General features: G+C 41.8%; 1 protein-coding gene across 1 annotated transcript; it reads left to right on the plus strand.

Moving 5' to 3' along the window:
• The first annotated feature begins 192 nt into the window (after window positions 1-192).
• Window positions 193-27,580, plus strand: RLF (rearranged L-myc fusion). The gene is made up of 8 exons (XM_030464405.1): window positions 193-410; window positions 4,750-4,904; window positions 10,331-10,412; window positions 17,059-17,191; window positions 18,400-18,602; window positions 19,799-19,935; window positions 20,650-20,791; window positions 22,017-27,580. Exons 1-8 carry the CDS (start codon window positions 198-200, stop codon window positions 26,751-26,753), a joined length of 5,802 nt encoding a protein of 1,933 aa, XP_030320265.1. The 5' UTR covers window positions 193-197; the 3' UTR covers window positions 26,754-27,580.
• Window positions 27,581-27,833: the final 253 nt, after the last annotated feature.

Here is a 27,833-nt window from a genome sequence, read left to right on the forward strand (position 1 = left end):
CCCCCCATTCCCCATCCCCATTATCCCCATTCCCATCCCCCACTCCCTCCGCCCCCTCGCGCTCCCGTCGCGCCGCGTGACGTCACGCGACAGGAAGTCCCGGCCCGGCCCGGCCCCGCCCCGCCGTGGGTCGCGCGGAAACCGACGCCGCGGCCGGTGTCACGTGCGCGTCAGGTGACCCCCCCCGTCCCGGGACGATGATGTCAGCGGGCGCGGGTCACGTGAGCGGTGCCTACGCGCAGTGGTGCCGAGCGCAGATGGCGGACGCCGAGGCCGAGGCGGCTCCGCGGCCCGAGATGCAGCGGCTGCTGGCGGCGCTCCGGGGCCGCCTCTGGCAGCTGCACACCGAGCTGCGGGACCAGGAGGTGTCCGAGCCTTCCTCCAGGGCCTACTGCCGCGGCTTCTGCCAGGTAGGCGCCGCGCAGGACCGGGCCGTGCCACGGGCCGCAGGCCAGGGCTCGGTTCCGGCCTCCCCCGCCGCGGTGCGGGCTGAGGGCTGACCGGGCCCCGGCGGTGCCTTCCCGGGGCTTCCGCTCTTCCCTCCGTAGCTGCCGTGCAGCGGAGCTGGCGGCCTGCGCTGCTGCCGAGCGGGGCCGTGCGCGTCCAGCCCGAACGCGAGTGCCGTGGGCGTTGCGGGGCTGGGCCCGCTGCACCGGGGCAGCTGCTGCGCTCTGCGATCCCCGGCAGGCCCTGGGACGCTCTCCTGGGCAGGCAGGCCGGACCTGTTCTACTGACGGGCTCGGCGTGTGGGTCTCCTGTGTTCTGCTCTTTGCTTGTCTCGGGAGGTGCCGTGGAAGGCTCGGTGCTTGCTGGTGTGTGAGGGCTGCGGTTCGTGTAAGGCACTGAGCGGGGTTCTGTGACCCGGGGATCCGGTTTGGACACTTGCAGAATGCAGCCCAGGCTACGGAGCAGCGATTTCTGAACCGAGCTGTTGACTTCCAGAATAAAAGCTGAACGTTATTAAAGTCACAGTGATCTTAAACCTTTCAGTGGTTTGTTAGTTTTTGTGTTCCCTACAGCATCATTTAATGTGATCCTTAAGGTTTAATAATTACTGCTGGGTTGGAGAGCCATCAGTGCTGAATTTGAAGGGATTGGTGTGTGCTCACCAGTTGGATGTGTTGCTGGTGGCATAAAAAGGACAGGGTGAAGTGTGAGGGGTGCAAGTTAACCAGACTGGAAATGCTCAGATATTCTCCTGAGGCACTTACACTGTAAGATAGCAACTGCTTATTAATTTGTTACTTGGCAGCTCATTAATGTGTAGGTTATGTATTCCTGACAAGTCAGAAATTGTCTAATTTCTTATAGAGACTCCTAGGAAAAGCCTGTGGTGGGCTGCTGACACTGGCATTGCTTGGGAAGAGCCTCCTGAATCCAGCTGTTGCACTTTGCTGATTTGTCAGCATGTTAATTATAGCAGAATTGTGTCCAAAGCCACGTGTCCTGGGAGTTCAAGCTCTTCATAAGTCTCTGCTCTTGAAAATGTTATACACTGCAGGTGTCATTGTTCATCTGGGGAAAGGTTTCTGGTAAATGTCTGCTCAGTGGAGAGCTCAGATTGGCCACAAAACACTCAGTGCTGGGGCTGCACTCAGGGAAGTGCAGCAGTGTTCCTGCTCAGTTTGTTTCATCTTGGGAGATTCTGCCAGGTTTCCTTTAGCTCCCAGAGCAAGCAGTTTGATCTCTGTGTCTGTCAGGATAATTGAGGAGTAAACTTGAACCTGATTGGTTTTATTGGGTGTACTTTTAGAAGAGTGCAGAGATTGTTACCTTTGATCTTTGGTTTCTGTAGTCACTGTAATTGCAGAAATCAGTTTTAGGGGTTGAAAGGGACCTTGAGAGATCATCAAGTCCAACTCCCCTGTCAGAGCAGAACCACCCAGAGCAGGTCACCCAGACATGCATCCAGGTGGGTTTGGAATGTCTCCAGAGAAGGAGGCCCCACACCCTCCCTGGCAGCTGTGCCAGTGTTCTGTCTCCCTCCCAGTGAAAAAGCTCCCTCTCTCTGCTCCCTCTTGCACCCATTACTTGTCCGGTTGTTGGTCATCACTGAGAAGATCCTGGTGGATCAGGGGGTCCTGGCTCCATCTTCTGACCCTCTTTACATCTTTGTAAGCATTAATTAGCTCACCCCTCATTCTCCTCCAAGCTAAAGAGCCCCCTCTCCCTCAGCCTTTCCTCACAAGGGAGATGTTCCACTCCCTTCATCATCTTTGTGGCTCTGTGCTGGACTCTTTCAAGCAGTTCCTGGTCCTTCTGGAACTGAGGGCTCACAGCTGGACACACTATTCCAGATGTGGCCTCAGCAGGGCAGAGTAGAGGGGGCTTGACCTGCAAACTACCCCCTTCTCGTGCCCCCCAGGTGGCATTGGCCACACATTGCTGCCTCATGGTCACAGTCTGTCTGCCACCACCCCCAGCTCCCTTTTCACTGCTCTGCAGCAGCCCCCAGCCCACACTGGTACCTGGGGCTGTTCTTTCCCAGATGCAAGGCTTTACATTTGTCATTGTAACTCATTGAATGTTCCCTGCCCAACTCTCCAGCCTGCCCAGGTCCCTCTGACTGGCAGCAGAGGCTCTGAGGTGCCAGCCCCTCCTCCAGCTCTGTGTCAGCACCAAACCTGCTGAGCAGACTCTGTCCCCTCCCCCAGCTCACTGGGAAAGATGTGGAACAGGACAGGACCCAGCACTGATCCCTGGAGCACCCCACTGGTCACAGCTCTCCTGCATATCCAGTTCTTAATCCACCTTACTGCAGACTCCTCTGTCCCTCCTTTCCTGAGTTACTCACGAGGATATTATGGGATGCTGCTCAAGGCAGATGCACCCACTGCTCCCCCTGCCTCTGCCCATGCAGTCACCTGACAGCATTTCTGCTGGGTTTGCTAACCAGGTGAATTTCTGATAATCATCAGCTGAGTATCTGTAGGGATTGTGGCTTGACAGCCTCTCAGTGTCATTTAATGCATCTGATCATTTGTGTTATCAAATCTTTCATTGATCTATCAGGGAAGCACTTGGAGTGGTTAGTAGTGATTTGTTATTTTGCTGCAGATCTTTGTGTTTGAGGAAGATTTTTTGTAAACTTAAAATCTTCCCTTCCCCCACCCTCTAGACTTCTTTATAACTGAATGATGTGTGGGGTTTGTTTGAGAGAGTGGAACTTTGATTCAGCTAAGAAGTATATTATTAATGGTAAGTTATAGGAGACTGATCTAGAAAGCAGTCTTAATTTTTACTGATTCCTAGATAGTACTATTTTCTAGATTATTTTTTAAAGTATGACACATGGTTGTGTCAGCCTAGTGGTTGCCTGCTTTTTTTTTTCCTTGTTTCTAGGACTACTGCCATGTAGTTAGATCACTGACATTGCTGTCAACCTTACTAATATTAATTAGTAGCCTCCATCAACATAACAGCAGATAGTGCACAGAATGGTGTGTAGCTGGCCACTGAATTCTTGCTGTGTTGGAAATCAGCCTTTGTCTGACAAGTTCCTGGCCATTACAATGACTGCACTTGGTTTAGTGAGCTCAGTGCAGTCTGCTCAGTGCTGTCCTCCATCAGCTATTATTGGTGTGATGATGTGTTTGACACAACCAACTCACCAACCTGAACAGTGTCCCAGCTTTGGTGAAGCCATTTGAAGCCTGATGTGACCTGATCATCATCTTAGGTCAGTTTGGCTGGTATGGAGTGGGTGGGGTGCTCTGAACCTTTGTTTTCAGGTCTTGACCCTCAGGGTTCCACAAAGCAGTAATTGTTTGGTTTGGTTTGTTTTTTTTCTCCAGTTGGCCTTAACCAAGACAGGGACCTTGTTTGATCTAGGGAGGGTGCAAGGTGAGAGGAGGGTTGTAACTGGTGAGAACAGGAGCATAACTGGTTTGGAATTGTAGATAGAGGGTGTGCACAGAGAGAAGGAATGTTACTTGTGAAGCTGTCAGTGCCTGCTCCCTCTCAATACACTCAATTACCACAGGGAAATACCATGGCAGTGTAGTTCTGAAAAGGTTGGGAGGCACTACAGTCGTGGGGGGCACTACAGTCGTGGGGGGCACTACAGTCGTGGGGGGCACTACAGTCGTGGGAGGCACTACAGTCGTGGGGGGCACTACAGTCGTGGGAGGCACTACAGTTGTTCCTCAGCTGGTTTTTGAAACTAGTTTTGATTTCTCTTCAAACTGGCTCAATTTTACCTTGCTTCTTCCTGGATATGGACAAGGAAATCTGCATTTGTAAATTCAACATCTGAAGAATGATTAACAGCCTTGATTTATGTTTTCTGTGCCCTTCTCATGGCTTCATGTTTGCTGTGTAATATGCAGGAGCAATGTACACATCTCTAGAATGCTACAGACAGAGTCATGTTCCTAATCTTGAAGTTCTTGCCTGTTTTTCTGCATTCTCACTAGTAATAAAGATTCTGGTGTTACATCTGTGGTGCTCTCTCTGTGGCTGAGTGCAGGACTTCATTAATTTAACAGATCCCATTTCTGCTGATTGCATCTGGATTTCCCCAGTAGAAATTCTGATAACTGCATCAAAATAATAAACCACATCAAAGCATTTTTTTACTAAAGAGAGAACTGTGGTGTGGGAAACACTGCCAGCTTTAAATCTCCTTCAGAATAAAAACTTCCCAACTCCAGACCTCCTCCACTGGGGGTGCTTGATACTGCATATTGATAAGTGGTTTTTTGACAAAAGTGTTATGAGAAGTTCTAATGAGAATTCCTTTTCTTTCAGACACTGCTGCAGTATGCTGGCACTCGGGGTGCATCAGAACATATTTTACCTTTTTTGGAAGTCTATCGAATCTCCATCCAAAGCTTTGCTCATGCACGACCTTACTTGACTACAGAATGTGAAGATGTTCTTCTGGTACTTGGCAGGCTGGTGCTGTAAGTTTTAAGTGCCATTAATATTTCTTTAAAAAGAGTTGTTGAAAATAGCAAACTTAATTTGACAAATGTGTTTGGTTTATTATCTAGTAAATATCTGTAGTACTTTATAAGTCATAACAAAAATGTACTTGAGCATTTTGTTAGTTAATATGAACAAGTGGTAAGGCTTTGTTCTATTTTTGGATGTTGTGCAGGTGTTAGGAATGTTCTGTTCTTAAACATTCTGAAGAAAAAGCTTGCTCTAAAGAAAAAGCTTAGTGTGAACCTCACTAAACAGCAGCTTTAATGTTAGATCTTCATGGATGGATTAACAAACCTCTATCAGTAGCTCTGCAGCTGCTGCTTTCATGTGTTCTCTCACCTGTAATGCTTCTTCTGACCATGTTCCTGTTCAGAAAGGATGAGCTGGTTTGTATTGATTGCAACTCAGGTTGTTACTTGGATTGCTATAGGATAGCAAAGCAGTAAAATAATTCAGTCTGAGCTCTTTGAGAAGTGTCTGTATAGATACTACCTGTCCATCAGCTGAGTTGGAATAACTTGTCTTTCCTCAGTCTGCTTTAAGAGCAGAGCAGCTGTTTGTAACTGCAGGGCACAGTCAGAACTGTCATACATGTTGGAGTATCAGTTACTACCCTTAGCCTGAGAGGGATCATTTGGTGAGCTGGTCATTCCTTGCTTGTAAGGTTTCATTCAGAAGGGAAGGGTGAGGATCTGGAATTTAATATAAAGATCATCAGAGAATAAAATTAACTTTGTGACAGTTTTTCAGTGTCTTTATCAGTAGCTTACTTGCTTTGTGGTTAAGTCAAGTATTATTTTAGAGAAGGATTTTGCAATAAACTCTGTATTCAAATGTTTTTTTGTCATCTGCTAGCTTACAATACAAATCAGTGGCTCAGACCCAGATATGTCCATCTGATGCCTTGAATTATTTTGGTTTTTTGAAGTTATGAGAAGTACAAGAACTAGGAGTTCTTTGTTGGGTTTTTTTTTTTAAATCTATTGTGAGGGGAAGATGCTTGAAACCAGGAAAAGTGTCTGAACTTAGTAATATGGAAAATAAAGACTTAAACTACTAAATAATTTACCTGGTATATAATACATATATTTTTGTCAAAGTATCTTAATTCCTTTTTTAGACTGACTCTGTGGAGAGCATTGTCATCTTGATCATATTATTCTCAGTTACCTTGTGTATTCTGCTGTTTCCTATTTATTTCACTTGTCTGTTTCTTACTCTCCATGTATGCAGATCATTCATATTTGGATTATTTTCCATCTGTATTACCACTGTTATGTACCTCGGGGTACAAAACCCAATTCTTTGTCAAAATTGTTCATCAGAACTGTTTTTCTCTTGAGAAAAATCAGCAAATTCTGCTTCTGCCATGTCACAGCTTAGCAGTTTGGACAGAATTTCTTCTCTATTCACCTCCCCACTCCCCCTAGAATGAAAAATAAAAGGGGAATAAATACCAGAGACTTAAAGTTGGAAACTGAGAACAATTGGATGCAGATTTACTAGCACAGGGGAAAGGTAATAGCATAAGGGGTGAAGTAACAAAGCATACAAATATATGCAATATATACAAATATATATCTGCACAACCTGATGGATAAGGGCTCTGACAAACACCTGGTGAGCTGCTGAGCCCCCAGGAGGTGGAAGGAAAAGCGTGGGGGGTGCAGGTGCTGACTGCCCGATCTTCATAGAGCAGGGCAGGAAATGGGAGGGAACAGAGCCCTCCCTCTGTGTTCCACCCCTGAGTCCAGAATCCCTCCTCTAGTTCCTCCTGCTCAAACGAGGACATGCTAATGGCTTCTTCCACCTTTCAGTGTGAAGAGTTTGATTTCTGTATTTAGAAAACTTTGTGGCTAGGGCAGTAGAGAGGCTGCCTTGCTGGTATCTCCCTCTTTGGTGCTACATTTACATTTGAGAGGGATCTAAAGAATGAGAGTTCAAGGAGTGGGGTTGCAGACAGGGTGAGCTAATTGCCATGCCTACTGAACTCTCTCTGTTCTTCTTTTACATGAGAGTTTCAGGGGGAAGCACAGAGAAGTTAGAGCAGGGAATTAAAGATAAAATGTAAGTTCCAGGAGGGAGGAAGCCTGTTACCTGGTGAGGGGTATGAAAGTGGACTGTAACCATGTAACTGTGATTTTTGGGGAGACAACTGGCTTACCCACAGCTAGGGTATGTGTTGGGTATTTTCAGACTTGAACCCTGATGAGAAATGAAACAAGCAAGTTTCCTGTTTTGAAGCAAAAGTGCTGTTTTAAGAACTTCCTGCTCCTGACACATTCTCAGTAGGGTGAGCCAGTAACAGCAAAACTTGGTGTCTTGTGGCTTTTCCTGCTGCCTGACCAGGTCAGTTGTGTGCTCACAGGAAAGAGAACTGTAGAGACTGCTCTGTCAGACCTCACTGGTCCTCTGTTCAACCTTAGAAAGTAAAAGGAAAGCTTCAAGCAGTTTTCTTGTTGACAGATGTGGCAAATGGTTGTAGAGGAGCAGGAGTGTTCTGGATTGTGGCCATGAAGACCCAGAACTGCTTTCTTTGGTCGAGTAGATCTCAGCATGTTTCCAAAGCTGCAAAGCACCCTCAGCTCCCAGTGTCACTGTATCAAAGGTATTGCCTGTGTGGAAGAATTAATAAAGAATTAGCCACATCAAAGTGTCTCTCGGTGAGATTTGTTTAGCTGGCTCTTCTGAATCATAGGAAGTCCTTGAAGCTGACTGTTCACTGGAATGTCTTGGGTTTTGTTTTGTTTTTTCTGGGGACACTATGTGAGGAGGAAGGTGCCATTCATGTTACTGTTAGTATGAAAATTTTACTTCTATCTAAAAATGGTTTATATTGTCCTAAGAGTCAGGCTAAAGAAGTAGAAAGAATTACAGATAGTTCACATTGTGTTTGTCACTAGCTGATCTCTGACTGCTTGCTGCTGTCTCCCATTTCCTGTGATGGCACTGGTGAGAAAGGGAGTTGATAACTTCTACATCTTTGCTTTTCTACCTATAAGAAGGGAAAGGAGATGAAGATGTTGTATTGTCTAAGCAGCAAAAGTGGATTCAGCTGAGAAGACCAGTCTGCCTCAGCCTTCTTTATCTTATCTTGTTTTCCCTACAGAGTGTAACTTCCACTGTGTCCAGGAAACGTGTGCTTGCTTTCCTCTCTGAAGAGGCACCCATGGTGGTGTCTCTGTCTTTATCTAACAGAGCATTTCTTAACCTCATAAGCTGTTGTGCTTTGATTCACTACCTTGCATTCACCACTTTGCTGCCTAGCAGTAAGAGCTAAATCAGCTCTTAACAAATGCAGGATAATTCCTGGCAAAGGGTCAACAATTCCTGCTGATCAGCTGATGAAAGAAACTTAGGATGAGAAAAGTTTCTAACACAATCTAAAGATGAACACAATTATGAATGCTTTTTAAATTTGTCTGAAGATAATAGTGAGTGAGGTATAAAGTGATTACAGAGTAATTGTATGCAAATAATGTATTCATTTTTCCTAGAGTTATTCCTTTCAAAATAAATAAATTCAGGTCTAGGAGATGTTCACAGGAATAGCAGTGGTTGAAGTTTTAGTGCCTGATGATGGGAATAATTACTGAGTAACAGTGATAAAGGCTGTCCTGTCCTCTGCCTGTCCAATAGAAATTTGTAAAGCTTTTGCAGGTCTAAACCTCCATTGAACAGGATTGTGCAGTGAAGGGAAACTTCTGAAATATGAGGAGGATGGCTGGATGTGAAGTCACTACTTGTTCATTCTGTCTTTTCTATGTACATGACTGCTGGGTCTGGCTGAAAACTGATTAGAGAGCAATTTCCTAAATAGGCCTTGCTGTTCAGTGTAGTGACTGAAAGTCAGGAGGAAAGAGGGAAGGAAAGTCATTCTTTTGGGACACTAAGCAGTTTGGGAACTCATTGTTTGCTTTGTAGTAATCTCTTTGTTATCCCCTTCCTCCAGCTTAGCTCTTCTGTCTCTGGTAAGACTTGTCCTGTCATTCTTCTATTTAATATTTGGTAGTGATGGTTTTGAAAAAAAAAAAAAAAATTGCATGATGTGGAACTGCCCAACAATGTAGGTGTAGCTTCTGGCTGTTATTCTGTGCATTTATCATATGTGGAGTCCTAGGCCAGTTTACTTATATTGTCATGATTTATGAGAATGTTTCTGCTGCATGTAAATCTGTGAATTTCCAGCAGTGTCACAGTTAACACATTAGGTTTGATAAGGTCAGGTTGTTCTGTGCAGCAGTTGGGGTTTATTGATTTAATCTCTTGGTTAGGTAATGCATATGTCCCATACAATTTTAGAGTTGTATCCTATACTATTTGAGAACAGCCTGAGTTTATATATGGAATATATAGGTCTCAAATTAGCTGTTTATTTAAGAGAAGTTAAAACTTTCTGGACCCTTCCCACTTCCCTGAGTTTTCATTTGGAACACCTGACACAGTAGTAAGTTCACATACCCCTGTGATGGGTCTGGCTCGTGCTACCATTAATTTGACACAGCTGAAAACGTGGTGTAGGGAACTTTCCTGTGTATAAAATCAAAAATGACAAGTGTCCTACTTTTAATTATTAGCTTGTCTTAATGACAGAGCTGCACAAATACACCAGCTCCCTGAGTTAATCAACTAAGAGTTTGCTGTCTGATGTGTTTAACTCTGACATTATTATGAAGATCTTTGATATTTATATTGGTGCAGGCAGGGGTTTTTTGTATTTATTTGGTAAGCTTTTGAGCTTATTGCAGTTTGTGCCATAGGACTTGAATCCTTCCAGCCCTCCTTGCCATGCCATCCAGGATTCACAAGGTATTGCTGTAAATCTCTTCTGCAGGTCCAAATCTGTGCTGGTGCACTTTTGAGATAGTTTCTCAGTCCTTTGGTTTTAGGATACTGTTAGGGATCTGTTAGTTCTATTTTGATGCTGATGCATGTGTCTTCTGTCAAGCTGTTCTTCAGTTTCATTTTCTTACATGTCAGAACTGAAAACTTGAAGTTAGGGCTAGGTAAAACTTTCATTCCCAGTGTAGGCAGAGAGACCATGCTGGGAGCAAATGCATTGTACTCAGGATAGGTACTAGGATATTCCTTTGGGAGAGGAAAGTGCAGAAATTCTGTAATGCAGGATTCCTAAGCCACACTGAACTATCTTGGGCTGTAAGAGTAGTTGTAGTTGTGTTTAACAAGACTGTGAGTAGTACCAAGGAGCACTCCTCATGTGATGGTTCCTGCTTGGTTATGGGACTGTTTGGCCATTAACTGATGTGTGCAGTCCAACATGAGTCAATGTTACTGTAATTTCTTACCTGAATGCTAAGTAATATCTACTACAAATGTGAGTTAACATAAAACCAGGTACCAGGGTTCAGGTAGCTTGCTTACTTGCCTCTTACTTTTCCAGGAGTTGTTTTGAGCTACTGCTTTCAATTCCTGAAAGTGAATTGCCGCATGAGGTGTGGTTAGGATTCCATCAGTCCATCCAGGTAAGTGTCCTGATTTTCCTGTTTCCAATTTGCCTTATTTAAAGAAAAGGAAAAAAAAAAATAAGGTGTGTGCCATTTGGCTCCATTTTTCCATCTTTCCCCCGAATTCCACCTGTCCTGCATTGCTCTTGTCAAGGCAGCAAGAGTTTCTGGGCAGCAGCAGAGCACACAACAGTGTTGGCTGCCTTAAGCCCAACAGCTGCACAAATAATGACAACTGCAGCAAGAGAACTGTAGCAAATCTTCACCTGTCTTCTGGCTTGTGTGAGAGAGAATACTGGCTTAGATGAAGTGATTTAACTGTTCTGAAGTATTAGTTTTAAGATGACTTAAAAAGCTCTTGTGGAGATCTGAGTGACAAGTGTCTATACCTGAAGAATGAAAATAGGAGAGGTCTTTAGGTAGGACAGGTCATGCTGCTTCTGAGGTGGTGCTTAAACAAGCTCATAAATGCTACACTTAAATGCAAATGGCTACTGTAGACTGTGTAGGAGGAAAAGATGTATTCAGGGTTTTAATCTGGAGGTAGTACTTAGTTGTCTGTGAGGAACTGTGCTTTATGGAGCTGAAAAAAAGGAGCAGTAGTCTTTCCGTGTCTGTACTGATGGGTGCTTCCAGATGAGGGACTGCTCTGTTGCTGCTATTGCCTGTTCTGACTTTAGCTGTGAGTGATGAAGTTGGGAGGCAATACCTGTTACCAGTTACTGAAACGAAGACTTTGGCAGGAGGTTGTGGGGCAGAAGTGAACTCAGAGCTTGCAGCTGTCTGCACACACCTTGTCACAGGACATTTTGCCCCTACCACTGGGGACTTTCCTTGGCAACTGCTGCTATGCAGTAGCTTTGAAGACACAGATACAGGGGCTCTGAAAGAGCTTCTGCTTTTGTTTTACAGTCAGGCAAAGATTTGGGCAACATGGTGATACTCTGAAACCTTTCTGAAGATATTTGTGGACTTACATGAACAGGTGCTTCTAATGAGATTTTTGAAGTAGCACTTATGCAAAAGTATTAGAATGAGACTGTTTGTATCTTGTCCTGGCATACAACAGGAAGGGACTCATCAGAGGAGGGAATAACAGAGAAGAAGAATGCAGTTATACAAAGGGCAATATAGACCTTTAGACAGGAATCATGTGAGGACTTGTAGGTTTAAAGCCTGTGACCATGTTAGTGCCTCTCTCCAGACAATTCCAGCAGCAAAGCACTGCAAAATTATGTAATTAGCACATGCCTCAGATTGACAGATGTCAAAGTACCTCTTCCTCTCCTAACAAAAGGGACAAGTGTGACTTGTGAGGAATATAACTCCAAATGTAGGTTTATGCTGCATCTGTTGGTGAAGTTGTCATGCAATCATAGAATGCTGTGGGTTGGAAGGAACCCCTAGTCCATCCCCCTGCAGTGAGCAGGGACAGCTTCCACTGGATTGTCTGAGCCCCATCCAACCATCTTCCTGGTGAAATCTGAAGTTACAGGCTGTTAAGTACTGATGATTCTTTTCATACTTAGTCTTTGAGCTAATGATCTGATGTACACTTGGGGCTGCTACAGGTTAAGGCTGTAATGTATGAATTGGGAGGGGAATTCACAATTGATCCTCTGGGAAACTGTTGCACTGAAAAGACTTAAGGTATGGTGCCATCCTGTTGAAAAAGGTTCAAAGCAGAGGTTTTCAAAATGGGCTGGTATTTGTTTTGTGGGTAAGATACAGTATCACTTTTACCTGCACCCTTAATTGTTTTCTTAATCACCTGAAGATAAAGTAAAATGATAAATGGTGGATTCCTACAGAAACTGTGAACTGTGGATAAATACTTAATAATACAAATTGAGATCAGTGAATTGTTTTCCACTGACATTTTAAAAGCTGTCCTGAGACTGCATTTTTGGCAGTAGCACTGGCTTATGTATTGTCTGTCATTCATCTGCCTGATTCTGCTGGAATGCCATTTAGCTGTGTGTAAAGTGGGGAATTGATCATCCTTTAATTTTTAAAAACAAAACCCACTCATCCCCTGAGGCTCTTTCTGATGAACTTGGTTTCCTAATCCAGTTTGCACAGCAAGGACAGACTTGAGAGGAGTAATGGCTGTGTGAGCATAAGGATTGCTTAAATGTTTCAGATGCTGAGAGCTCTGTGTGTTGTAGCTTAGGTATTAATCTCAGTGCTGTTAGCTAAGACCAGTTTGAGCTCTGTTTGAGAACTTAGAAAGTCCCCTGAATCTTCAGGATGCAGTTATGCCACTTTTAAATTTATTTTCAGTTGACCTTGTGAGTAATGTTTGAGGCTCAAGGCCAGAAATCAGTCATTGTGAGCATCATACTTGGCTATCCTTCCATCTGCAAAGCACCAACTCCTGATACCAACAACTCACCAATAGCTCACTTGCTAGTTTTACTTTATTTATAATTGTTTTAGAAGTGGCTTAGTCTTTATAATTGATCTTAAGAAGTATGTGAGGAGCTAAGAGTTGAAACACAGTTACAGTAGTTGTCTAAAAATAAAATAAAAAGTAGGGAAGTATTTACAGAAAATCATGGATACTACTAATCAAGGTGAAATGGTTAGAGTTACCAAAACTGCTCTGAGACCTTTTGATGCTCCTTAAAAGATGGAATTCTGCACTATGGTTCTGCATGTGGAGAGATATGTGCTTTTTTTACTCATTTCTGGTGTTATGCTTTATTCTTACTATTGGAGAAAGTGTGCTTTCAGTATGTTTAGTAAATACATTGAATTTGTAGCCCTGTGAAGGTGTTTGTTGTGGAAGAGTCCTGAGGTAGCTGGAGGGTAGCTCAGGCTGCCTGATCACTCAGAGTAAGGGCTATGTTGTTAGGTTGCTTAGGGTCATCTCCCCAAGATTTAAGTGTTTCTATGGAGGCTGCACAAACTTTGGGTGCTACTTTCAAAAATGAACATATTTAATTATTTATGTGCTTCCCACATGCACACTTTACAGAATTTCCCTTTATGTAACTTCTCCATGGACTCATCAGACAGCAAGAAGAGCCCAGCTCCAGCTGCCTAGTGGGAAGAACAGCAAAGATAAAGACTGCTCAGATTTCTCTCTTCACCCTCTCTTTCTAAGTTTGTATAGGACTTCTGGTGGCATTTTCTGGGTTTGATTCACCATGGCAAATGAGTTGTACAGGACAGACACAAACCAAAGCTGCACCAGCAGAGTGCAGGTTCTGCTGGGAGCTGCAGCCTCCTGGGTTGCACTTCTTATGCAGGGGCAAAGTATGGGACACTAAAACCTTCTAGACTGACAAAGACATTTCTTAGCAACATCAGTGGGTTATCAGTGTTCCTACCCAAGACTAAACACAGCACTGTGCCAGCTGTTGGGAAGACTACTAAGAAGTTGGAACACTTTTTGCCATCTAAGGTTTCAGTAAATCTTAGGTGCTCATGCTGAGTAAGCACAGCTGAAGAAACAGCATACTAAACTACACAATATTCTAACTAGGTAATTAATTCTACTTAAAACTTATTAAAGCTAAAAACCTAGCATTTCTAGGCACCTTCCCTTATGGCTGGGACATTTCAGATCTGGTATTGGTCTTGCAGTGAAATCTGTGATCTCAGTTGACACTCCTGGCTTTTGTTTGGTACCATGGATGCTAACATGATTGTCTTAACATCTCACCTGTTGTGCTGCTTCATGGCCACTGCCCCCAGCTTTGGCACTAATTACAGGGCCCAGGAAGGCCAACCAGAGTGCAGATCTTAACTTGAAATCAAGTTACTGAGTACCTTAGCCACCTCAGTGTCCTCCATTACTTGATACCTGTCCTGTTTAGCTGTTCTTACACTTTCCTTGGCCTTCCTTTTGCTTTCAGTCTTACATTTTCCTCAGCAAATTGAAGATAACCATGTGGGTGGTTGTGAAGTTCAGGTTGGCTCCCAGAATCTTGTATTTACTCTGGATGTGCAGTGTAATTGGTGTCCAAGTGTGTGAGCAGCAAGTGAGAGAAGCAAGTTATTGCTTCTCTGCAATAACCTTGATCCAAGTCCTTGTCAAGCTCCAAACCTTGTGAAGTCTGATTAGCAGCTGAAGATGGTGAATGCTTAGAAAGGATTTAGGCAATGAAAACTGGTAACTTTTTCCTTCCTCCTTCCCCTCTTGCCTATTACATTAAAGACTGGCTGTAGCTGGAAATCCTGTTTATTTAAAGATAAGACATCATGTTACTTTTATGTCATAACTTGTATAGGAAGAGATTAGCCTAGCTGTGGAGTCCAGTGATAGTTTCTGGAGTGGAGTACATTTTGTCAGTTTACACAGGAACATACAAAATATGCTTTATTCTTCCTTTACCTCCCTGTGTTTTTTCTGATAACAGCTCCTACAGGTGCTTACTTCTGTGGTGCAGAACACCCCCCATGAGGGTGAGCATTCTTGCTCATCCTCTAAAATTTCTCAATTCATTGCATGCCAGACAAACGAGCAGGAAGGTGGTTGCTGCCATGAACTTAGAAGAGTGTACACATCTTTCTGTGGTCTCCTTTTGATTGCTGGAATCTTCACTTGGTACTTGCTGAGAATCATTTTCTTCTGAACTTGCTTTTGTTCTCAGTTCAGTCAAAGAGTGGCCCAGAGCCATCAGGATGCACTGACTTGATGAAGTGTGCCCATAGATTTAGTTTCATGTTCTAGGCTATCCAGGGGATGAGTGGATCTGTATAAACTTGCCACTGGACACAGGCTTAAATGGTGAGGTAATGCTTGAGTTGATTCCATAGAGTATGCTATACACCAGTATTCTATGGTCTGCTTGGAGTGGTTACACATAACTGGTGAGTGAGGAGGGAATAAAAGCTATTGACTTTAATTTGGGGTTTACTAAGTAGCATGTCTGATAGTTAATTGAGTCCTTTAAGAAACTTCTGAGACTGCTACTCAGAATATCTCTGGAACAAAGGAAATGAAGCATTCACTGCAAGAATGTAGTTTTCCCCTCATTAATACTTAGCTGGGAATAAACCTTCACTCCTTAGTGGGTGGATGCTTTGCCCAAGAGTTGTATCCAAATTCTCCTATGCAGAGAATTATGGAGTGCAGTTTGCTGCAATATTAGAAAGGAAATAGTTATACCAAAACATGAAAGTTGGTCTGAAATTAGCATCTTACACTGAACATGAACATCTGATTTATTGAGGAGTGTCTAATTATTAAATTCAAGGATGACTTTTACTGTGAGTGGTTAATGGGCAAATCTTGGGTATTTTAGTTGCAGATTTACTTGGTTATAGAAGGTAACTGGGGAACCTGGAAAAGGTGTCTATAGCACAGTCCCATAGGATTCTGATAAATCAGAGCATCAGATTGCTTTGGTATCTGTTGAGGATACAACAGACTGCTGAAGGCAAGGCTGAGGTTAGTAGTGCTGTAAGTACTGCCAGCTTAAAACACATCTCACCAGAGCTGATGGATATTGTCATGTATCAAACTGATTCTTAACCTTAGGATGTATTATGACTGATGTAAGCAGATTTTTTTACTAAACATATCTCCCCAAGATGGCTTTGATTTGTCAGTGCTAGGAAGTTCTGCATAGTTATATTTTTTTCAGTGCAAGTCACCCTTGATCCATGTTCCTTCTAGGGACATTGGAGTCTGTTTCTGTGCTAGACTCTAGACTCCTATATGAATAACAGCTCTTTTTCTTCCTTCCCTTCACTCCTCAGATTTCCAGAATTAAATTGATAGGCCCTGGAACACTGAGTATTGTGCTATGGACATTGGTGGATGTTCAGTGTGGAGTGTCTCAGGGGTATCACACTATCAGAACTGTCAGGACTGGAAATCCCTGGATCTTAGAGCAAATGCAGTGGACATTGAGTAGTTTCTGAGTAGTAAATGATATATTTGTATCCAGGAAAAGGATGTTTTCTTACAGGAAATAATTCATGATCCAGTTTGGCCTGGATTGTGGGTGTTGTACAGCAGTCTCTGCTGTGGATATCGTGCTCTGCTTTCTCTCAAGTTCCATGAGACTTCTTGCTCCTCTGACTACCAGGAAACTGCATCTTCTTATGACCCCAAACTCATGGTTCTGGGAGATGAGTCCTTTGTGAGCCTCTCCTGTTGCACTGCTTCATATGTAGCTTAGAGATGTTTCTCCATTCTCACCCTCACTTTTCTCAGAGCAGTGGGTGACAGCTTTAAATAATTTTTAGAAGTGAATTGATGGGCTCATCTTGCTAGTTTTAACACTCAATATAATATTTTACATTCAACGTTTTGCTATTAATTTTGAAAACTATTCATTTTGACTTCTTAAATGGCACTAAATGCTTTGATACAAAATCATCCTCTGTCTTTGATACAATAAATTCTGTAATATTTACATGCACATGTACATGGAGAAACATAAAAATTGCTCAAGACTACAACTGCAGACTAAGCTTTTAAATTAAGTAATTTCAATTAACTTCCATTACTTTGAAACTAGGAGCTTTTGCTGCAGAGAAGTGAAAGGACATTTTACTGTTAGAATCCCCATGCAAACATGTCAGAATAGTTAATGAGTTACAGTGGTATGAAATTACTAGATTATGGTGAAGTATTGATAACAAAGTTATGTTGGTTTAATTTTTAGCAAAGACTTTTAATGACTTCTTTTAAATTTTTTTGTAGGATTCACATGATGCTTTACTAGAATTTGGGAATAACAACCTCCAGATATTGGTGGATATCACAAGGGAAGGAGTATGGAAAAATCCAGTTCTTCTTAAAATTCTGTCCCAACAACCAGTAGAAACTGAGGAAGGTAAGAATTTGAGGGCAATATAATTTATATAATAATTTATATAATTTATAATTCATTGCTGAAATACCAATTGATGATGCCCCATCATGATATCATGATGATACCAGTTGTTGATGCCCCATCCTTGGAAGAGTTTAAGGCCAGGTTAGATAAATCCTTGTGCAACTTGGTCCAGTGGGAGGTGTCCCTGCACGTGCAGGGGGCTTGGATCTTGATGAACTTCTGAGGTCTCCTCCAACCCAAACCATTCTGTGACCTCATCACAATCCACAACTTCTTCAAGGAGGGAAGAGGAGAGGAAGGTTCTGAGCTCCTCTCTCTGGTGACCAGCAACAGAAGAGGAAACTGAATGAAGTTTTCTCTGGGGAAGTTCAGAACTGGACATTAAGAAAAGGTTATTATTCCCTGAGGGAATTGTTAGTCCCTGGAACAGATCCCCAGTGAAGTCTTGACATCCAGCAGGTCAGGATTCAAGGAGCATCTGAATGATGCTCTCAGTCGTATGGTTTCATTTCAGTTAATTCTGAGAGGAGCAGGGCATTCAACATGATGGTCCTTACAGGTCCTTTCCAACTTGAGATATTCTGTGATATTATGATAGATACCTGGAGAGAGACTCAAACTACATCTGTAAGGTTTTTCATTAGGTTAAGTGTTTGATACAGATCATAAGCATAGCATGTCTTAAACACAGCTCTTCCCAATTACCACAAATCTAAAACCTTCTAATTTCAGCTTCATTTTGTGTATTTTGCCATTGTGTGGGTTTTTAACAACTTGGGTGGGAAAATCTCCAGTTGAAAAGCTTGTAAGGCTTTGTTTGAAATGTTTTTGTTTGAATTGGAAGCTGCAATTTAAAGTTGAAGATCTTGAATGTCAGCTAAACTACTGATACTTTGTCTAATAAGTGTCCTTTAGCCACTGCCCTGGCATGTTTCTTGTTGTGTTAATAGATTTTATCTTTCCTTTGGGGAGGGTTGTCTGTTTTCTGCAGTGCATCATTGTCTCCCTACACAGTTGGTCTCAATTTGTTTGGGGAAAAATATTCCATTTATTGCTGTCACTTTTTATCACACTTAGAGTTTCCTAGGAAAGCTGATTGTACTTTGCAGGTTTGTAGTAAAATAAAATGTGAATGCAGGGAGACAGTTTCACTGAAGTGTCAGCTGTAAATTGGTGTATTCTCAAAGGCTTTTTTCTTTTCCTAGCTACTAAACTGATTACACGAGAAGGGCCTTCCTTTCTGCAGATGAGAATAAAGCATTTGATGAAGTCAAACTGCATCCCACAAGCCACTCTCTTGTCCAAATTGTGTGCAGATTCTCCAGAAATTGCAAATGTTTCATCATTTCGCCAGGCCTACATCACATGTGTGTGTTCTATGCTGCCTAATGAAGACTCCATTAAGGAGGTTAGTAATTTGTAGTCCCCTTTTTAAAGGTGTGTTTTTAAGCATTTTAGAAGTTGTTTCTGCATGACTAAGAACTGAAGCTGAAGAGGGAATCTGTTGCAGCAGATTTCCAAAAGAGAAACAATTTATTACAGACAGCAGTAGGAAACTGGGTTTGTATTAACTGCTGGTTTGGGTAAGTATGGAATCAATCAGTGCCAGACATGAATGGGTGACAACACCTGGACTGTTACATTTTACTCTTAATGAAAAGCAAAACTGACACATCCACGAGCACCTGGACTTTGTGAATTGTTCTAAAAATGCTGCAGAAGGTGAGTCATGGATCTGTCAAGCTGAACACCAAGTTCCATGGGCTCTGGAAGATGCTGACATTGCTTAATCACCTCCAGTGTCAGGCCTGGATGGAAAGCTGGGGTAATATACCTAATTGTATGAGATGTCTGAAAATTAGTCTGGTATATTTTAACTCTCAGTATTGTTACTTTTCATTATTAGGAAGGGATTTTAATTGTTTATGGTGGGAACAGCTGATGAAAGGAGATATTGCTTGAGCACAGTCTATTCTGTGAAGTGGAACAGCTTCAGTGGAAAAAACACATTAAAAATAGTGTTGTCTTAATAGCAAAAACACTACATGCTAAAATTCCTGTCAGTAGTCTGAAATGCTTGGCTTATAACCAGCTAATGCTGTGTTTTGATAGATGGATAGGTGCTACCTTAAAAGTGGGCTTTTCAGAGCTTTGTTGGGATTTACTTCTCCTTAGGTACTTCTGTTTGTAACATCATGCTTTGTCGTGTGGCTGTTCAGTCTCAGCACTTAAAATGGCTGAGAAACTGGCTTTTTACATCTCTGGACCATTTTGAGCCTGGGTTTTAATTTTCAAAAGGAAAACAGGGATGCCTGCAAGTGCAGAGAAGGAGTGGGATGTTTTAGATAGACTTGCACAAATTGTGCTAAGCTGCATGAAATGGAAGATGGCCTCAAAGAAATTAAAGGATTAGAAGGGATCAGAATTAACATATGTGACCTCCCATCATTCTGAAAGTGTGGTATAAACTCTGTGTATTAAAAGGAGACATAGTGCTTTGTTCATGTGTTTCTGAGGCCATTTTCTTTCACACAGTAAACATTCACTTCTTTTCTAACTTTCTGAGAATAAAGTGCCTCTCTTTTTCATTTTTTTTTCTTTAAGATTGCAAAGGTGGATTGCAAAGAAGTACTGGACATCATATGTAATCTGGAATCTGAGGGCCAAGAAAACACTGCATTTATTCTATGTACAACATACCTTACTCACCAGCTTCAAACAGCAAATGTTTATTGCTCTTGGTAAGTAATAAATATTACTGATATTTATAACTCCTCCTCTGTGGCTTTAATACAGGAGAACTGAATTGAGCTAATAGAGAATGGTGATATGTGGGAAATTGCAGCATTCCATGGCTGGGTTGCCTTGGTTATAATCAATTCCTTAACAGCTCAAATGGTCCAAGCAGTGAAGCACATCACTGCTCAGAGGCTGTAGGTGAAACCCTCAGCTTCTGTGTCCCTTAGCCACACATCAGAGTGTGTTCTGGGGGAGGGATCTCTGGGAGCACTGAGTTCCATCATTTGAATGCAGGTGTCAGCATCTGAGCTACTTGCCTGGTGGGAGAGAAGTGGTGACTTTACATTAGGATTCATCTTCCATAATTTAATGTTCTGTGTGAAATGTTAGGTCTCTGCAAGTTTGGGAGTTTTTTCTTGTCTACAGTGGAAGTCTTGGCAGCTTACAGATGCCACATAAAGAGAGACAAATCCCACTGCCACTGTCTGTCCCCACTGAGCAGTAGGAGATCTACTGTGTTTTGGTCTGATGCTTGTTTAGAAGTACAAAGTGTGGTAGAAGTTTCCTTCACCTTCTCCTGGAGATGGAGACCTGATTGAAGTGTGTGCTGTTTTTAAAAACACTGAGACTGTGACAGCAACTCTGAACTGAATTGTGTAGAACTGGACAAATTGTGTACATCAGCAATGTTACGTTCTGTTTTCAACTCTTTTCAGGGAACTGACACTTTTTTGGAGCAAACTGCAGAGAAGAATAGATCCTTCTTTAGATTCCTTTTTGGAGAGATGTCGTCAGTTTGGCATCATTGCCAAGACACTGCAGCATTTATTTTTCTTGATCAGAGTCATACAGTCTGAAGTAAGTAAGTCCAGAGTCTTTGGTCACAGTCAGAACTCTTCACATGAATTTGTTTTCTTAATAGTACTGAGATGATACAAAATATAACTTATTTCATTACTCACATTTTCTGATGAACTGACTAATAATTGGACAGTTCCTGCCATTGTAGTTTTGCATCAGCTTGCACATTAAAGTGTCCTTTCAAAATGGAATGGTTTATCTGTTACTCTGAACACACAGTGTACTTAGCTGAGACTTACAGAGATTTAGCTGAAAGCAAAATTATAAGATAGAAAATTGGTTCTATCCAGGCCCAAACCAGGACACTGCTGCTAGCAAGTTAACACTGCTGGGGAACTCAAGAGGTATTGCATAACCCAACAGGCAGAGCACAGTGAGAGCAAGAGCTTGCTAATTCTTTGAACTTGTGCTTAGTTCTTTTGGGTCTTTATCATCTGAGGTGGTGTGGATGTGGTTGTGTTAGATGTCTCTCTATTCATAAATATCTCAGCTGTTAATTATCTTTACTACCAATGAGTAAATTATTATTTCATGCATTCAGATTTTTATGCTGAAAAGCATGCTTTTGGAACGAGGTAACTCTCAAATTTGTCCAAGTAGAATTTGGAACATATTGTCTTTTAATATCAGCGTGTGAATAATATTTGTAGGAGTCTTCTTGATACTATTGAGCAGCACCTCAGGGTTGCTAAGACTCCTCAGAAGATGTTTGGAAATGAAATGCCAGTTATCTAATTGGGAATCATATGTTACTGTACTGCTTATTCTGTGTGAAGGTTATTTGCTTTCAGGATGTGAATTTATATTACCTTATTACACAGTACTGTGTGTTCTAACTTAACATGCTGTGGGAGGAATGTAAATGGGGGACTTTAATACCATTCTCTTACAGACATTTGGCTTAGTTAAGACTGAGACAGTCAATGAAGAGAAAGGATTTAGGAAGATGTTTTTCAACATTTGATGCCTAAATTAGTTTGTGTGACTCCTCCACAGAGTGAGCTCAATGTGAAGTGACTCCCCTCACTTGAAAAGTAGAAGAGGTTCCTCACATGAAACAAACTAAAACTTTTTAGGGTATGTTTAGTGACTTGGGCACTTAACACTCAAAATCCTGGATACATCCTGATTGAGAGAATGTTGTTAAAAAAAAGAGTAATATTTCTTTTGTGGCTGATTTTGTGTGATATCTTTATGGGTTTTGTTTTTGTTTTTCAAACAGGCAGAAGAAGCAGGACTTGCTGTGTCTGTTTTGTTATGTGTTAGAGCACTTCAGATCAGATCAAATGGAAGTGATGAAATGAAGACATCAGTATGTAAAACAATTGCATGCCTTTTACCAGAAGACCTTGAAGTTAGAAGAGCTTGTCAGCTCACTGAATTTTTACTTGAACCAACTCTGAGTGGATTTAATGTCTTGGAAGAGCTTTATATGCAACCAGATCAAAAATTTGATGAAGAAAATGCACTAGTTCCAAATTCACTACGTTGTGAGCTGCTGTTAGCTTTAAAAGCATACTGGCCATTTGATCCTGAGTTTTGGGACTGGAAGACTCTAAAGCGGCATTGCCTTAAACTGCTGGGGAAAGCAGCTTCTGACTCTGAGGATGATGCAAGTTGTAATATGTCAATCAATGAAACTGACATGTTAGAAACTTTCTTTAGTGACTACGATGAGACAAAAGAACAGAAGTATTACGATGGCAAAGATGCAATCAACCACCCCAAAGAAAAAGCAAGAGTAAAAAAACCAATTGGTTCTTCAGAAAGATACCAGAGGTGGCTTCAGTACAAGTTTTTTTGTGTGCTCTGCAAAAAGGAGTGTATAGAGGCTAGGATTCTGCATCATTCTAAGATGCACATGGAAGATGGTGTTTATACATGTCCAGTGTGTACAAAAAAATTCAAGAGAAAGGAATTTTTTGTGCCGCACGTAATGGAACATGTGAAAATGCCACCTAGTAGAACACACAGACCTAAAAAGAAAATAATACTGAAAAAAGAAAAATCACCACAAAAGGTGACAGCTTCCAGCATCCTGCCCCCAGCATTTCAGGAAAAGCCACACCAGCCCCAGCTGCCTGAAAACTTTGAAAGTGACTCCCAGGAATACGTCACCTTCAGCCAGCTGGAGAACTGCCAGCTGCAAGACAGAGACATCTACCCATGTCCTGGGACAGATTGTTCTAGGGTGTTTAAACAGTTCAAATACTTAAGTGTGCATCTGAAAGCTGAACATCAGAACAACGATGAGAATGCAAAGCACTACCTGGATATGAAGAACAGGAGAGAGAAGTGTGCCTTCTGTCGCAGACACTTCATGACATCTTTTCACCTGCGGGAGCACGAGCGTGTGCACTGTGGGCCCCAGCCATACATGTGTGTGTCCATGGATTGTTATGCTAGGTTTGGGTCAGTTAATGAGCTGCTTAATCACAAACAAACACACGATGATCTTCGTTATAAGTGTGAGCTAAATGGCTGCAATATTGTTTTCAGTGACCTAGGGCAACTTTACCATCACGAGGCACAGCACTTCAGAGATGCATCGTACACCTGCAACTTCTTTGGCTGCAAGAAGTTTTATTATTCAAAAAGTGAATTTCAGAACCACCTTGCAGTGCATAATATTGAAGGGTCAAATGGAGAGGTGAAGCAGACAGTAAAACTTGAAGAGTCAGTTTCAAAAGACAAATCCAGTTATCTTCCAGAGTCTCAGCTGCTTGAACAATCTGAAAATTCCAGTCTGAATGATAACTTGGATCCCTCAGGCTCTCAGGAAATCCCACAGATAAAGGAAGAAGCTCTCTCTGACAGTGAAGATCTAGACAGTGAAAGCAATTGCAGTATTCATTGTGGGGACCACAGCACAGATGCTGCAGGAAGCCAAGGCCAGGTATCTCCTCTGCTGATTGAAACGATGGCTCATAATCAATCAGTTCCAAATTTTCTTATGTCCCAGGAAGTCTTCCATGTGACAGATGTCAAACAACAGTGTTCCACCATGGCAGTTTGCTTTGATGAAAAAAACCTTTCCTGTGGTTTTGAAGGCTGCTGTTCCACACACAAAAATTCCAGAAGTATGCAAAAACACCTTCGCAGGGCCCATCCATATAACCTGAAAGGTAAAAAAAGTATGGAGATGAAACCTAAAGATTTTCTTGATCTGTTGAGTGACACTCAGGACAGTAAATCCCCTGCAGACATTAGTACAGAGTTAGGTCATAATTCAGATACAAATGCTGACTCTCCAGAAAGCTTGTGTTGTGCTATAGATGCTAAAGGACACAATAGCTTGAAGGAAGAAACTTGTCCTTCTTCCCCAGAAACATCTTTTTATGACAGTTCTAAAGAATCAAATATTGAGGATAACATATTGGAATTAATGTTAGGTTTGAAACATCTAAGCTTAAAAAACTCAAACGTTCAGAATTCCTCAAGGCACAAACCTTTTTTGGGCTCTTTACAGTCCTGTTCATCTAGGGATGCCAAGTGCCCTGAGTCAGTAGATGAAACTACCTCAAAATTTCAGCTTCAAGGACAAGAAGGTAATTTACCCAGCCAGTACCTTACTCAGCTGGCAGCTAAACCATTTTTCTGTGAATGTCAAGGATGTACATGTGAGTTTGTGACCAGAGAAGCTCTCTTGATGCATTATGTTAAAAAGCATAACTACTCAAAGGAGATGGTTCTTCAGTTAAATATGTTCCAGCACAGGTACTCACCATTTAAATGTCATATTTGCCAAAGATCATTTACAAGGAAAACACACCTTAGAATTCACTACAGGAACAAACATCAAATTGGCTGTGAGGGGGTAGTTCACAAGGTATGTTCTAATGAAAAATTTGACCATGAAGGTTTATGTACAGATGATGTGCATAAAAATATCACAGCACCTGTGTGTGCAACCAGCGTGGAGTTCATTGAACATTCAGAGCACTCTGACCAGCTGTGTCATCCTAAAAAGGAGGACTGCAGTTCTGAGACAGATCTGGAGTCCAACGAAGAGACAGACAATAATTTAACAAGAAAAACATGTAACATGGCTTCTCTGGACAGTCACAGGGAAGAACTGGAAGCAAGGCAGGGAAGAGGAAGCAAAAGAACAGTTGCTAAAGGAAACTTATGTTATATATTGCATAAGTACCACAAACCATTTCATTGTATACATAAAAGCTGCAACTCTGCATTTACCAACCAGAAGGGTTTGATTCGCCATTATAGAACTGTTCACCAGTATAATAAGGAGCAGCTCTGCTTAGAAAAAGACAAAGCAAGAACAAAAAGGGAACTTGTCAAATGTAAAAAAATATTTGCATGCAGATACAAGGATTGTGGTAAACGTTTTCTATGTTCTAAAGCTCTCACTAAGCATTGTAGTGACTTTCACAACGAACAGTTAGAGGATCAAAAACTGCTTTCTGAAGCTGAATCTGCAAGATTTGCTTGTAACCAAGCCCATTGCCATGCTGTGTTTTTTACCTTTAATAAGCTTAAGCAGCACCTAATAGAAGAACATGCCAACGAAGAAAAACTAAACAAAGACTTTGAGATCCATTGTGACCTGAATGGCTGCGGTCGAACTTTCACAAATTACAGTCACTACTCTCAGCACGTGTATTTCCGACACAGTGAATATTACGACAGTCTCTTTGGAAACAGGAAAGAGGAGGAAGAGAACCAAGAGAAAGATAAGAGTGAAGAAAGTTATTTAAAAGGCAGTTTGGACACGAGCAAGCAGGATGCGACCCAGTCAAAAGAAAAATCTAAAAGAACAAGTAGAAGTAAAAAAAAGCATTTGATTAATTTCAAAACAAAAGAGGAAGCCCTCCAAATGTGCAAAGAGAAGTCGAACCAGACCCAGTATCCTTGCATGGTTCAGGGGTGTTTGTCTGTTGTCAAACTGGAGAGCAGCATAGTGAGGCACTACAAACGCACCCACCAGATGACAAACATGTACATAGAGCAGCGGATCCAGAAACTGGTTCTGTGTGTTAAATGTGGCATAATGATTGAAAAACAGTCCTGCTCTGAAACAGCTGTAAACTTGGATAAAAAAGGGGTAGAAGTTAAAGAGGAGAAATCAGCTGACCCTGAGTATGTGCAGGAAAATGAAAAACCTCTCGATCCAAACACTGACTGTGATCCTAAAGTTGTAAGTGAGGAAGACCCCAAAACCTGTCCCACGAGCAGTGTGAGTTTCGATGGGAGTGCCTTTATCTATTCGGGTACTTTAAAGTATAACCACAGTTCCAAGAACACCTCTTTGGAAGAGCATAACATCAGGGAGACAGCTCTGGGTAAAACTGAGGATCTTTCTGAAGGCAGAGAAAGAGAGAATAGCTCTTGTTTCCCCAAGGTACAGCTGGAGTTGCCAACAGAGAAAGACTCGGAAGGATGTCAGCATAGTGCAGTTAATCAGAATGTAAAAAGAAATGTACTTTGTGCTCCAAAAGACAAATTTCAAAAGCCTCCAGTGTCCAAACCATTTGATTTAAAAACATATAAACCAATGGGATTTGAATCTTCATTTTTAAAATTTATTCAGGAAAGTGAGGGAAAAGATGACGATGATGATGATGATTTTGATGAGGTAGCAGAATGGGAGTCTCCTGAGCAGTTACCAGGAGATAAAACCTTGCAAAAAGAAGGAGATGGTCGAGGGGGTACCCCAGTAAACAGCTTTGTAAATGACAAAAGTGTAATCATAACCCAAAACAATCATGGGCAGCTAGCAGAAGTCCAGCCCTTGCTGTCAGAATCATCATCTGCCCCCTCCTTAGAAAATCTGAGGGCAATCCTGGACAAGGCATTAACAGACTGTGGAGATCTTGCCTTAAAACAGCTTCATTACCTAAGGCCAGTAGTTGTTCTTGAAAGATCCAAGTTTTCCACATCCCTCATAGACTTATTTCCAACAAAAAAGGCTGATGAGCTTTGTGTAGGAAGTACATAATTAGTTTTGCTTAGACCAGATGGCCTCCACTACTGCTCCTTGGGGAGAACTTCAAATTAGAACAGTAATTGTTACAGTGCACACTTTAGGTTAGTTTGGACTGTTTAATTCCATGAATGTATATCTGTCAAAAGTATTGGCCAAGTTAATTTAGCTCCCCATTTTTTTTCAATGGACTGTGCTGATTTTGGTGCTATTTAACACATCAGAATACTGGGGGCTTCCTCTTGAAGAGTAAATGTGCATGATTGTATATGGAACAAGTACTAGGGTACCAGGGTTTGGGGGGCAATGGAGTTATTACTTGACTTGAATGTGCACCCTAGGGTGCTTTGTGTAACATATTGTACACTACAGCATCTTATATTTTTTGAGTTATGAGTTTCAATAAATTACAGTTTTTCACCCATTTGTTTACTGTACAGTAAATCTTTAATATGGTTTGCTTTTAATTTAATTTGGGACCATTCAGACTGCATTGGACCGTGTTGCAAGCTTTATGCATCTGTAGATAATGTATCAGACTGATGAAACAGTGGAGTTACAGAAAAGTATAAAATTTTATTTTCTGATATCATGTGTGCTTTTTTCAGACTTGAAAGAGTTATAGTTTGTACAGGCAGAAAGCACTTGCCACTTAGGGATGAGAAAGTCCTGGTTCCCCTTCCCTTTAAATGGAACATTTATCATGTTGTGTGGTACAACATGAGTGAACAATATTGTCAGACTTCCAAGTGAGTTGTGTCATGTGAAAGTATCAGTGCACATTTTGGGTGTTCTGGTTAGCTTTTTGGGTAATGAATAAAACCTAACTGGAAGATTCACCAGAAGAGTAATCTGATATTTTCAGACCTGTTTCTTGTTCTTCCATGTCTCGTTTCTTGTACTTCTGGAGACACCACGAGGCCCAGAGTCTGTTTGCTCTGGGAGTGTCATTTCTGAATCTCCACAAAGCACCAATCCCAGCTTCCTAGAGCTGTTTTGTTGTGGTGTTGTCTGGTTTATACTGGGATGTGAACAGCAGCAGTGGGAAGGAAATGGAGAAAACTTGTGAAATGTGGTTTAAAACAGAGCATGAAC

Source organism: Calypte anna, chromosome 23, assembly GCF_003957555.1.
Source record: "Calypte anna isolate BGI_N300 chromosome 23, bCalAnn1_v1.p, whole genome shotgun sequence".
NCBI classification, from domain to species: domain Eukaryota; kingdom Metazoa; phylum Chordata; class Aves; order Apodiformes; family Trochilidae; genus Calypte; species Calypte anna.

What these genes read in the sequence shown, in the direction of transcription:
- RLF (XM_030464405.1), top strand. Translation starts at nt 198, where the DNA reads ATGATGTCAGCGGGCGCGGGTCACGTGAGCGGTGCCTACGCGCAGTGG. An exon ending in ACCAGTAGAAACTGAGGAAG is followed by an intron (nt 17,192 to 18,399) that starts GTAAGAATTTGA and finishes TTCTTTTCCTAG; the next exon opens with CTACTAAACTGATTACACGA. An exon ending in TCAGAGTCATACAGTCTGAA is followed by an intron (nt 20,792 to 22,016) that starts GTAAGTAAGTCC and finishes TTTTTCAAACAG; the next exon opens with GCAGAAGAAGCAGGACTTGC.